The sequence below is a fragment of the Leucopleurus acutus genome (genome assembly GCF_964270905.1).
Source record: "Leucopleurus acutus genome assembly, chromosome: 5".
Taxonomy (NCBI): Eukaryota; Metazoa; Chordata; class Mammalia; order Artiodactyla; family Delphinidae; genus Leucopleurus; species Leucopleurus acutus.
In genome coordinates, this window is record NC_139147.1 from 130,842,774 (window position 1) to 130,855,302 (window position 12,529).

Consider the following 12,529-nt stretch of genomic DNA (forward strand, 5'->3'; position numbering starts at 1 on the left):
TAAAGGACAAATAATGCAGGATTGAACTTTAAGCTAACACAAGGTGATTTTTATCTTAAGCATTTTTTCCTATCATCCAAGATCAACTGTGTGTGTGTGTTTTTTTTAAATAAACCATGGAATATTAGTCAATTCTCAATTACTCACGTGTAGCTTATACTCAACAAATTGAAAATCCTAGATTATTTTCCTTTTGCTTTTCGATCTCTCTTACCTCTTTCAACTTTTGATATGAGAAATGCAAAATAATTAACTTATGTAAAAACATAATTAGAAAGACACATCTAATATAAAGAAGACCACTTAGGGCTTCCCTGGTGGTGCAGTGGTTGAGAGTCCGCCTGCCGATGCAGGGGACACAGGTTCATGCCCCAGTCCGGGAGGATCCCACATGCCGCAGACTGGCTGGGCCCATGAGCCATGGCCGCTGAGCCTGCGTATCCGGAGCCTGTGCTCCGCAACAGGAGAGGCCATAACGGTGAGAGGCCCACGTACCACAAAAAAAAAAAAGAAAAAAGAATACCACTTAAAATATTCCAAAACAAAACACGGATAACACTGTGTCAGAGGTTTTGTATCATCTGTGTAACTGCTCCCCTCAATGGGTTGACTGTACTGTTGTTTCAAAAATTCCAGTGAATATACGTACTTGATGGCAAAGAATGTAGAAGAGCCAATAAATTGGACAAAACCATTGATTCAGCAATATTGTTGACACAGTCTTGGTTAGACGTCACTATATTCACAACCTGAAAATTAATAAATAGGATGTTAAGAGTTCTGGAAATAATTTTGGACCTAAACAAATTAAGTCAAATGAGTCAGACCTAAATAAACTTAAAGGCTTTACCAAAGTGAGAAAAATGTTTGGAGGACAATATATTTAATTTTTAGGCAAGGGTTTAATTTTAAAAGATTGGCCTGTTCTTTTGAGAATAAAAAATGTTAATGCTAATGCATATATTATATACATTAGCCTTCTATTAATTTAGAGGTAAGAATTAAATATAATCATCTAAACAAATATTTTAGCACCCATTCACAATCTTGAGGCTTATAAGAAGGCTTCAATTCTACACCAGTTCATGCTCTAGAACTATGGTGTACACTGTAGTGCTTTCCAATTGTAGATTTGGGGTGGCAAGTGATTAGGAAGATAATCATCTTTACTACTGGGACTTTTTCTTTTAGAGGGAGAAAGTAAATGTCTTCAGTGCCCAGCACAACAGATTAGGTCTATCTTTCCATTATACAGAAATATGCATGTTTTTCTTTCAAAGAGGATGACCTTTTAAGTCTAACTTATTATATACATTGATCTAAAGATCAATGTCACTTAACTTGAACTATGTGGTCAGCATCTCAAAGCAAAATATCCTAGATTTAATAATGCTTATTTAAAGAGTTACAAGATACTTGAAGGAATTAAGTGGAGAAGCATGCTTTTCAATTTAAAGAACATGCTTGTTAAGGTTTTTGAACAATTTAACATTTATTATTTTATTAAACATCTTTTTTAAACCAAACTGCAATCTAAGAACACTTAATCATTCATAAAGTACTCATTAAACTGTTACCACAGTGTTGAATTTGGTGTTCTTCATAATAAATCGTGTGTTATAATAGGCAGGATCATCTGAAAAAAGACCCTGGGAGCTCACTCTGGGTTGCCTGGACAAGGAGCCCCCTGTGACCAGGGTCTTCCTGCTTCTCCCAGAGGAAAAGGCTCCACCCAAACAGCTTCCTGTGGGACCAATGATTTCATTCTCCTGAAGGAGGGGCCTCCAACCACTCTTGGACCGTCAAGGCCCACAGGTTCTGGGCAGCTGCCTTTCCTAGACAGCTCCTGTAAACAGCGTAACATACCAGGTGTCTGTCTGTCACCCTCACTGGAAAGGTTGCTTTTGTACCAGACCATAAGAAGGGAGAGCAACTTAGGGGGAGGGAACACAAACCCACAGTGTGCAGCCAGCACAGTGCCCTGGTCTCAACATGTCTCTCTGTGGGGACACTGAGAGATCTGGGAAATCCTGCCTCCTTTTCTTGTTGATCTGTGGCTTCCAAGCTTCCCAAGTAAAGTCCATTCTTTAACTCACGCCACATGACACTGTACAAATGCATCCCAAGTTCTAATGCATGACAGACGATGACCACAGAGGGAAAGTACCTTGAACACTGTACAATACTTGCTCTTCAAAATGAGCATATTAATTCAAATTTTAAAAACATATTCACTTGGCTTAATAGGAAAAATGAAAAAAACCATATGCAAACTTCCATTCAATTTTAGATGATGATTAATCAAGGATCAAACCATGTATAGTAAGTTGTAGGAAAGACAACATGCTTTAGTACAAAATTCTTTTACCTCTAAAGCCAACTGCTGGACTTGACCAGCTCCATGGACTCGAAGAAGAGAAAATATTAACTTAAAGTGCCCAATGCATTCACTTTCAGAGCCTAGGAAGTAAAAATAAAATGTTTAATTTTTATTTCCAAGAGATGTTCTAAATTATCCACCTTTAGGAAACTGATATACATTTTGTTTACTGTCAATTATAAGTCTCTGGTAAACTTTTCTTAACATTTGTGACACAAAGTGAGTGAAGTATCACAAGGAGCAGTAAATCTTAAGAAGTTAAATGATATTAGACTATCTTAGGTTTGTTTTGTCGTCTTTTCCATCCCCACCCCTAGTTAACCCACAGGCTAAAAACAAGAAATTTATCAAACACACAATCCAAATACAACTCAAAAATTAAGTGTAAGGTGGTATTTTTACTCTTTACCTCAAGACTGTAGAGCTACAGTAATTAGAGTCAGCCTAATTACATTTGGGGAGAGTGTGACATCATCTGGCTTTTAATTAAGACTGAGTTAGAACCCTGCCACTTGAGAACTACATTATAAACAAGAAGGTGCCAAATCAATAGCCAGCTTTACTGCAATTCCTTTGTATCTAATATGTCAACTCCAAACAATAAGAAATGAAGTTTTCTTCAGATTTTATAATACTGCCTTTAAAAACATCCCCATGTATATATAACATGGGAATGACTTATTTTCTTAAATATTTAATTATTGTTGGTTATTTTGTTTGAATAATGTATTACTGTAATAGATAGTGAAAAGAGCAAAGAAGTACATGAAAGATAATATTAAGTGTTAATAAAAAAGATTTGAGGTCTTCATGTAACTTAAACTGAATATATATTGTTTTAGGTTTTATATTCTATACTTGTTATCAAAGTTAGAATTGGAAGAAGCTTTCAGATTTTCACCCATCCATCTCCCTGAAGTCAGGCAAGAGTGATAATGTTCTTGGAAATGTCCTTCTTAAAGATGTTTTAAAAATGACAATTCTCACTTTACTATCTCAGTTTTTATACACCAAAAACTTCAGGCAGTTTTTCAAAAACATGGCATTGTGTTAGGGACCAGAAGACACAAAAATGAGATCACCTAATAAATAAATCTAATTTAAGCCCTTATATTGATACTTAGTATGTCAATTTATGTCATCAATGTGATATTTTACACTAGCAAGCTACTCTGCCTTTTCAACTCATTGAAAGTCATATGCTCTTAAAGATAAGAATTATTCTAAGCATGGTGACCTGATCTCTCTTTCCAGACTATTATTTAGAGGTAAAAATATTATAGGGTCAATTCCTCTTAATGTTATACAAAGTATAACATTATAACCAAGTACAAGTTTTCCTGCATTTCCCTGGTAAAATTGAGAACTGGAATTTTTGGGCTCTTCCATTGTAGGATCTTATTCATCAAGGGTATAGTCACACACCTGGATTATATTTTATAACATTTCTCAGAGCCTCCAAAGCCATTTCCACTCTTGGCAAGCGGTCTCCATGTTGCTCTGACTCCACTTTTGCAGAATGAGTGATAGCCATGAATGTGTGGAGGTACTGGGCCTGGGAGCCTATATAATCCAAGAGACTTGCAGCAAATGCTTTTGGAACCTAAGTTGAGTGGAAAAATATTTAAAAACGAGTGTGCCCTTAGAAATAACCTATAACAAAGACTCCACAGCAGAGAAAACAACAACAAAATACTTCAAGCCATGAAAGTGATTAAATTATACATACACATGAATATACCTATGGATTAAGTGGGGAAAGGGGGAGAAAGGGGACAAAACCCAATTGCATTAGGAAGTGTTTAACATTTTTGTCCAAATCCATTAGAGATCTGATATACTCCCATCAGTATCTCAGTATAATAATTCTGAGATGCGTATGTCTTCCCTTTACCAAGGTATTGATAGTATGATATGTAACTTCTACAATTTGGTTATAGTTTTATATTTAAAAATTATATATATTTAGATTATAAATTCAAAAGACAGTTTTCAAAGACATTTCACATCACTGAACTCATTCTGCTTAGCAGCTATTTATAGATATTATTCTGTGATAAATAGTAAATGTTACAGTTTAGTAAATTCTTTTTTTTCCAAGAGCAAACTCTTTGCTTTAGAGAAATAGCCTCACTTCTTTCTTCCTTACAAACCAATCAACCAACAAATTCTCTTTGCCACCCCTCCAAAATAACTGCAACAAAAATTTCCTACATGATTTCCAAGCACTACGGAAGGAAAAGAAGATCATTTGCTTCCAGAAGTGATTTGGGATCATCACAAGAGATGATCTGGTGTGACACCAGTCATCTTCTAAAACTTCTCTTTGCTTTCCACCTCTATTTTCTTATTTTCTTCTAAAAATGGGACAGAGACGGACTACTGTCTGGTGGTCTGATATTCAACATGATGGAATGAGTAAGTAAATGGCCTTACACTTCCATGAGAGAACAGTAAAGCTGAAGGCATATATACATGGTACAGTGGGGTAGCATTATGCATAAAATATCAGAAACAGCTGGGAAAGGAATAAATTCTTATTCATGAATCCACAAAATTAAATTCTTTAACATTCAAAATAAAGAGGATCATAAGTTATCAATGGTCACCCCATCACATACCCAAGTTAGTATAAAGCATTTGGCAAAAAACAGGTATTATTTCAATGTATTCAGTGTGAATAAACTAGTAGCTTTCAATAACAAATGATCAAAGGTGTCAGACAAAATTTAAAATAGAGAGCTTACCTCGAGTGGGAAAGTAGGGACTTCATTATAGACCCTAACAAAAATCTCCCCTACAATAAGTTCTTTGGCATGATCACTGTAGACAAATTCTGATCCATAGGTTTTGTCACAGTCACCCTTTTTAAAAAAGAAAACAGATTGTTAGAGGTAAATTGGAATCATTAGTGTCTGGTTTATTAATCTATCCATATTCAGAGTTTAATAACTTAGCAGATAAATAACTTGAAAGATCCATTCATTTTCCAGAGGGAAAAATGTGGTGGGATACACATCACAGCACTCAATGCAATTTTAATGTTTGTAATCAGTAATACAGACTCTGGAAAAGGCATAGAATTACGTTATTTCTTAATCCAAAGATCAATATTGTAACTCATTTTAATATTTCAAAAGATCACTGAGGTCAGCCAATGAAGTGTTCATAAGCAAGTATGACACGTGGCTCTTCTCTATCCGCTCAGCAAACATTTGGCCCAGTCAGATATAGGGTGATAGAGCTAAGAAATGAACACATTTGGACTGGTTTTAAAAAGTAATACATTAAGTGAAAAGTGCTGGAAAACAGGGTCTCTGAATAAAAAGGCAAGGTAATAGTAGAGGGGTTGACAAATCAAGAAGAATTTCCATTTAAGGACAAAGAAAAAGATAGGAAAGAGGAATGGGAAAAAAATAGCCCCAAGAAGATTCAGGTGGAAATCACTCAAAATTTAGGTTGGACTAAAATAATATGTAAAAGTGTATAGTAAGTTGTAAAGGGCTAATAAATGAAGAGAGAATGATGTTCTCTCCTGGTAAAAGAATAGATGAGGCCCCCACGGTGAGCCACAGCCACCCCCACCTCTGCAGCAGACCCTCCAACACTAGCAGGCTGTCAGACATGGCAAAGATGTGGAGGTCATCCCACTGCAGGTCTTTGAGGGTGACAAGATTAAGTCTGTGGTTTCCCTGGTGACTCAGGGAGACAACACTTTACAGGATCCCGACTTATGCTGCTCCATGCGAAGCTGCCTTAGAATTGCCTTCAAAGACCCCTTGTCTCCATCTGTGGGCTCGAGGGTTATCATTCCATTTTGCGTGGATCTGTCTTTGTAAAGAGAAGATTGCAAGAAAGCACTACAGGAGCTGCACTGGTGACCCAGGACCTCCCCCTGCTTTGCTTGTGCCTCATGATTATTTGTATCCTTGAAATTATTAGAAAACCTTGAAACTAGATACATCAGAAATACATTTACACGTGGAACTGCTCCTATAGAACACCTACTGAACGCTGGCAGAAGACCTCAGACCTCCCAAAAGGCAAGACTCCCCATATACCTGGGTAGGGCAAAAGAAAAAAGAATAAACAGAGACAAAAGAATAGGGATGGGACCTGCACCCGTGGGAGAGAGCTGTGAAGGAGGAAAGGTTTCCACACACTAGCAAGCCCCTTCGCGGGTGGGGAGTGCGGGTGGCGGGGGCGGGGGGAGCTTCGGAAATGCAGAGGAGAGCACAGCAAGAAGGGTGCGGAGGGCAAAGCGGAAAGATTCCCGCACAGAGGATCGGTGCCAACCGGCACTCACCAGCCCAAGAGGCTTGTCTGCTCACCCGCCGGGGAGGGCAGGGCTGCGAGCTGAGGCTCGGGCTTTGGTCGGAGCACAGGGAGAGGACTGGGGTTGGCGGCGTGAACACAGCCTGAAGGGGTTAGTGCACCACGACTAGCCGGGAAGGGAGTTTGGGAAAAAGTCTGGAGCTGCCGAAGAGGCAAGAGACTTTTCCTTCCCTCTTTGTTTCCTGGTGAGCGAGGAGAAGGGATTAAGAGAGCTGCTTAAAGGAGCTCCAGAGAAGGGCGCGAGCCGTGGCTATCAGCGCGGACCCCAGAGCCGGGCATGAGACGCTAAGGCCGCTGCTGCCTCCACCAAGAAGCCTGTGTGCGAACACAGGTCACTATCCACACCTCTCCTCCCGGGAGCCTGTGCAGCCTGCCACTGCCAGGGTCCCGTGATCCAGGGACAACTTCCCCGGGAGAACGCACGGCGCGCCTCAGGCTGGTGCAACATCCCTGGCCTCTGCCGCCAAAGACTCACCCCGCATCCGTAACCCTCCCTCCCCCAGGCCGGAGTGAGCCAGAGCCCCCGAATCAGCTGCTCCTTTAACCTCATCCTGTCTGAGTGAACAACAGACGCCCTCTGACGACCTACACACAGAGGCGGGGCCAAATCCAAAGCTGAACCCCAGGAGCTGTGCGAACAAAGAAGAGAAAGGGATATTTCTCCCAGCAGCCTCAGGAGCAGTGGATTAAATCTCCAAAATAAACCTGATGTACCCTGCATCGGTAGAATACCTGAATAGACAACGAATCATCCCAAATTGAGGAGGTGGACTTTGAGAGCAAGACATATTATTTTTTCCCCTTTTCGTCTTTTTGTGAGTGTGTATGTGTATGCTTCTGTGTGAGATTCGGTCTGTATAGCTTTGCTTTCACCATTTGTCCTAGGGATCTGTCCGCCCATTTTTTTTTTTAATTAAAAAAATTTTTTTTTCTTAATAATTATTTTTTATTTTAATAACTTTTGTTTTATCTTACTTTATTTTATCTTCTTCCTTTCATTCTTTCTTTCTTTCTTTTTACTTACTTACTTACTTTTTCCCCCTTTTATTCTGAGCTGTGTGGATGAAAGGCTCTTGGTGCTGCAGCCAGGAGTCAGTTCTGTGCCTCTGACGTGGGAGAGCCAACTTCAGGACACTGGTCCACAAGAGACCTCCCAGCTCCTTGTAATATCAAACTGCAAAAATCACCCAGAGATCTCCATCTCAACAATAACACCCAGCTTCACTCAACGACCAGCAAGCTACAGTGCTGGACACACTATGCCAAACAACTAGCAAGACAGGAACACAAATGGACCCATTAGCAGAGAGGCTGCCTAAAACCATAATAAGGCCACGAACACCCCAAAACACACCACCAGGAGTGGACCTGCCCAACAGAAAGACAAGATCCAGCCTCATCCACCAGAACATGGAAACTAGTCCCCTCCACGAGGAAGCCTACACAACACACTGAACCAACTTTAGCCACTGGGGACAGATACCAAAAACAATGGGAACTATGAACCTGCAGCCTGCAAAAAAGGAGACCGGAAAAACAGTAAGATAAGCAAAATGAGAAGACAGAAGAACGCACAGCAGATGAAGAAGCAAGATAAAAACCCACCAGACCTAACAAATGAAGAGGAAATAGGCAGTCTACCTGAAAAAGAATTCAGAATAAGGATAGCAAAGATGATCCAAAATCCTGGAAACAGAATAGAGAAAATGCAAGACATATTTAACAAGGAATCAGAAGAACTAAAGATGAAACAAGCAACGATGAACAACACAATAAATGAAATTAAAAATACTCTAGATGGGATCAATAGCAGAATAGCTGAGGAAGAAGAACGGATGAGTGACCTGGAAGATAAAATAGTGGAAATAACTACTGCAGAGCAGAATAAAGAAAAAAGAATGAAAAGAACTGAGGACAGTCTCAGAGACCTCTGGGACAACATTAAAGGCACCAACATTCGAATTATAGGGGTTCCAGAAGAAGAAGAGAAAAAGAAAGGGACTGAGAAAATATTTGACGAGATTATAGTTGAAAACTTCCCTAATATGGGAAAGGAAATAGTTAATCAAGTCCAGGAAGCACAGAAAGTCCCATACAGGATAAATCCAAGGAGAAACACGCCAAGACACAGATTAATCAAACTATCAAAAATTAAATACAAAGAAAACATATTAAAAGAAGCAAGGGAAAAACAACAAATAACACACAAGGGAATCCCCATAAGGTTAACAGCTGATCCTTCAGCGAAACTCTGCAAGCCAGAAGGGACTGGCAGGACATATTTAAAGTGAAGCAGGAGAAAAACCTACAACCAAGATTACTTTACCCAGCAAGGATCTCATTCAGGTTTGATGGAGAAATTAAAACCTTTACAGACAAGCAAAAGCTGAGAGAGTTCAGCACCACCAAACCAGCTTTACAACAAATGCTAAAGGAACTTCTCGAGGCAAGAAACACAAGAGAAGGAGAACACCTACAATAACAAACCCAAAACAATTAAGAAAATGGGAATAGTAACATACATATTGATAATTACCTTAAATGTAAATGGATTAAATGCTCCCACCAAAAGACACAGACTGGCTGAATGGATACAAGAACAAGACCCATATATATGCTGTCTACAAGAGACCCACTTCAGACGTAGAGACACATACAGACTGAAAGTGAGGGGATGGAAAAAGATATTCCGTGCAAATGGAAATCAAAAGAAAGCTGGAGTAGCAATTCTCATGTCAGACAAAACAGACTTTAAAATAAAGACTATTACAAGAGACAAAGAAGGACACTATATAATGATCAAGGGATCAATCCAAGAAGAAGATATAACAATATTTATGCACCCAACATAGGAGCACCTCAATACATAAGGCAAATACTAACAGCCATAAAAGGGGAAATCGACAGTAACACATTCATAGTAGGGGACTTTAACACCCCACTTTCACCAATGGACAGATCATCCAAAATGAAAATAAATAAGGAAACACAAGCTTTAAATGATACATTAAACAAGATGGACTTAATTGATATTTATAGGACATTCCATCTAAAAACAACAGAATACACATTTTTCTCAAGTGCTCATGGAACATTCTTCAAGACAGATCATACCTTGGGTCGCAAATCAAGCCTTGGTAAATTTAAGAAAATTGAAATTGTATCAAGTATCTTTTCCAACCACAACGCTATGAGACTAGATATCAATTATTGGAAAAGATCTGTAAAAAATACAAACACAAGGAGGCTAAACAATACACTACTTAATAACGAACTGATCAGTGAAGAAATCAAAGAGGAAATCAAAAAATACCTAGAAACAAATGACAATGGAGACACGATGACCCAAAACCTATGGGATGCAGCAAAAGCAGTTCTAAGGGGGAAGTTTATAGCAATACAATCCTACCTTAAGAAACAGGAAATATCTCGAATAAAAAATCTAACCTTGCACCTAAAGCAATTGAAGAAAGAAGAACGAAAACACCCCAAAGTTAGCAGAAGGAAAGAAATGATAAAGATCAGATCAGAAATTAATGAAAAAGAAATGAAAGAAACGATAGCAAAGATCAATAAAACTCAAAGCTGGTTCTTTGAGAAGATAAACAAAATTGATAAACCATTAGCCAGACTCATCAAGAAAAAAAGGGAGAAGACTCAAATCAATAGAATTAGAAATGAAAAAGGAGAAGTAACAACTGACACTGCAGAAATACAAAAGATCATGAGAGATTACTACAAGCAACTGTATGCCAATAAAATGGACAACCTGGAAGACATGGACAAATTCTTAGAAATGCTCAACCTGCCAAGACTGAATCAGGAAGAAATAGAAAATATGAACAGACCAATCACAAGCACTGAAATTGACACTGTGATTAAAAATCTTCCAACAAACAAAAGCCCAGGACCAGGTGGCTTCACAGGCGAATTCTATCAAACATTTGGAGAAGAGCTAACACCTATGCTTCTCAAACTCTTCCAAAATATAGCAGAGGGAGGAACACTCCCAAACTCATTCTACGAGGCCACCATCACCCTGATACGAAAACCAGACAAGGATGTCACAATGAAAGAAAACTACAGGCCAAATATAACTGATGAACATAGATGCAAAAATCCTCAACAAAATACTAGCAAACAGAATCCAACAGCACATTAAAAAGATCATACACCATGATCAAGTGGGGTTTATTCCAGGAATGCAAGGATTCTTCAATATACGCAAATCAATCAACATGATACACCATATTAACAAAATGAAGGAGAAAAACCATATGATCTCAATAGATGCAGAGAAAGCTTTTGACAAAATTCAACACCCACTTATGATAAAAACCCTGAAGAAAGTAGGCATAGAGGGAACTTTCCTCAACATAATAAAGGCCATATATGACAAACCCACAGCCAACATCGTCCTCAATGGTGAAAAACTGAAACCATTTCCACTAAGATCAGTAACAAGACCAGGTTGCCCAATCTCACCATGCTTATTCAACATAGTTTTGGAAGTTTTAGCCAGAGAAATCAGAGAAGAAAAGGAAATAAAAGGAATCCAAATTGGAAAAGAAGAAGTAAAGCTGTCACTGTTTGCAGATGACATGATACTACACATAGAGAATCCTAAAGATGCTACCAGAGACCAACTAGAGCTAATCAATGAATTTGGTAAAGTAGCAGGATACAAAATCAATGTACAGAAATCTCTGGCATTCCTATACACTAATGATGAAAAATCTGAAAGTGAAATTAAGAAAACACTCCCATTTACCACTGCAACCAAAAGAATAAAATACCTAGGAATAAACCTACCTAAAGGAGACAAAAGAGCTGTATGCAGAAAATTATAAAACACTGATGAAAGAAGTTAAAGATGATACAAACAGATGGAGAGATATACCATGTTCTTGGATTGGAAGAATCCAATTGTGAAAATGACTGTACTACCCAAAGTAATCTACAGATTCAATGCAATCCCTATCAAACTACCACTGGCATTTTTCACAGAACTAGAACAAACAATTTCACAATTTGTATGGAAACACAAAAGACCCCGAATAGCCAAAGCAATCTTGAGAACGAAAAATGCAGCTGGAGGAATCAGGCTCCCTGACTTCAGACTATACTACAAAGCTACAGTAATCAAGACAGTATGGTACTGGCATAAAAACGGAAAGACAGATCAATGGAACAGGATAGACAGCCCAGAGATAAACCCACGCACATATGGTCACCTTATCTTTGATAAAGGAGGCAGGAATGTACAGTGGAGAAAGGACAGCCTCTTCAATAAGTGGTGCTGGGAAAACTGGACTTGTACATGTAAAAGTATGAGGTTAGAACACTCCTTAACACCATACACAAAAATAAGCTCAAAATGGATTAAAGACCTAAATGTAAGGCCAGATACTATAAAACTCTTAGAGGAAAACATAGGCAGAACACTCTATGACATAAATCACAGCAAGATCCTTTTTGACCCACCTCCTAGAGAAATGGAAATAAAAACAAAAATAAACAAATGGGACCTAATGAAACTTAAAAGCTTTTGCACAGCAAAGGAAACCATAAACAAGAGCAAAAGACAACCCTCAGAATGGGAGAAAATATTTGCAAATGAAGCAACCGACAAAGGATTAATCTCCAAAATTAACAAGCAGCTCATGCGGCTCAATAACAAAAAAACAAACAAACAAATCCGAAAATGGGCAGAAGACCTAAACAGACATTTCTCCAAAGAAGATATACAGATTGCCAACAAACACATGAAAGAATGCTCAACATCATTAATCATTAGAGAAATGCAAATCAAAA

At 38.5% G+C, this 12,529-nt stretch overlaps 1 protein-coding gene across 3 annotated transcripts in view; it reads right to left on the reverse strand.

Moving 5' to 3' along the window:
• DNAJC13 (DnaJ heat shock protein family (Hsp40) member C13) overlaps positions 1–12,529 on the reverse strand; it is a 125,327-nt gene that overhangs the window by 20,955 nt on the left and 91,843 nt on the right. For all 3 annotated transcript variants that reach the window (XM_082839219.1, XM_082839218.1, XM_082839220.1), the window contains exons 43-46: positions 5,128–5,244; positions 3,806–3,983; positions 2,369–2,460; positions 650–749 (exon numbers count right to left, since the gene is read on the reverse strand). In XM_082839219.1, coding sequence (XP_082695345.1) covers positions 650–749; positions 2,369–2,460; positions 3,806–3,983; positions 5,128–5,244 — 487 coding nt within the window. The remainder of the gene's footprint in view (positions 1–649; positions 750–2,368; positions 2,461–3,805; positions 3,984–5,127; positions 5,245–12,529) is intronic.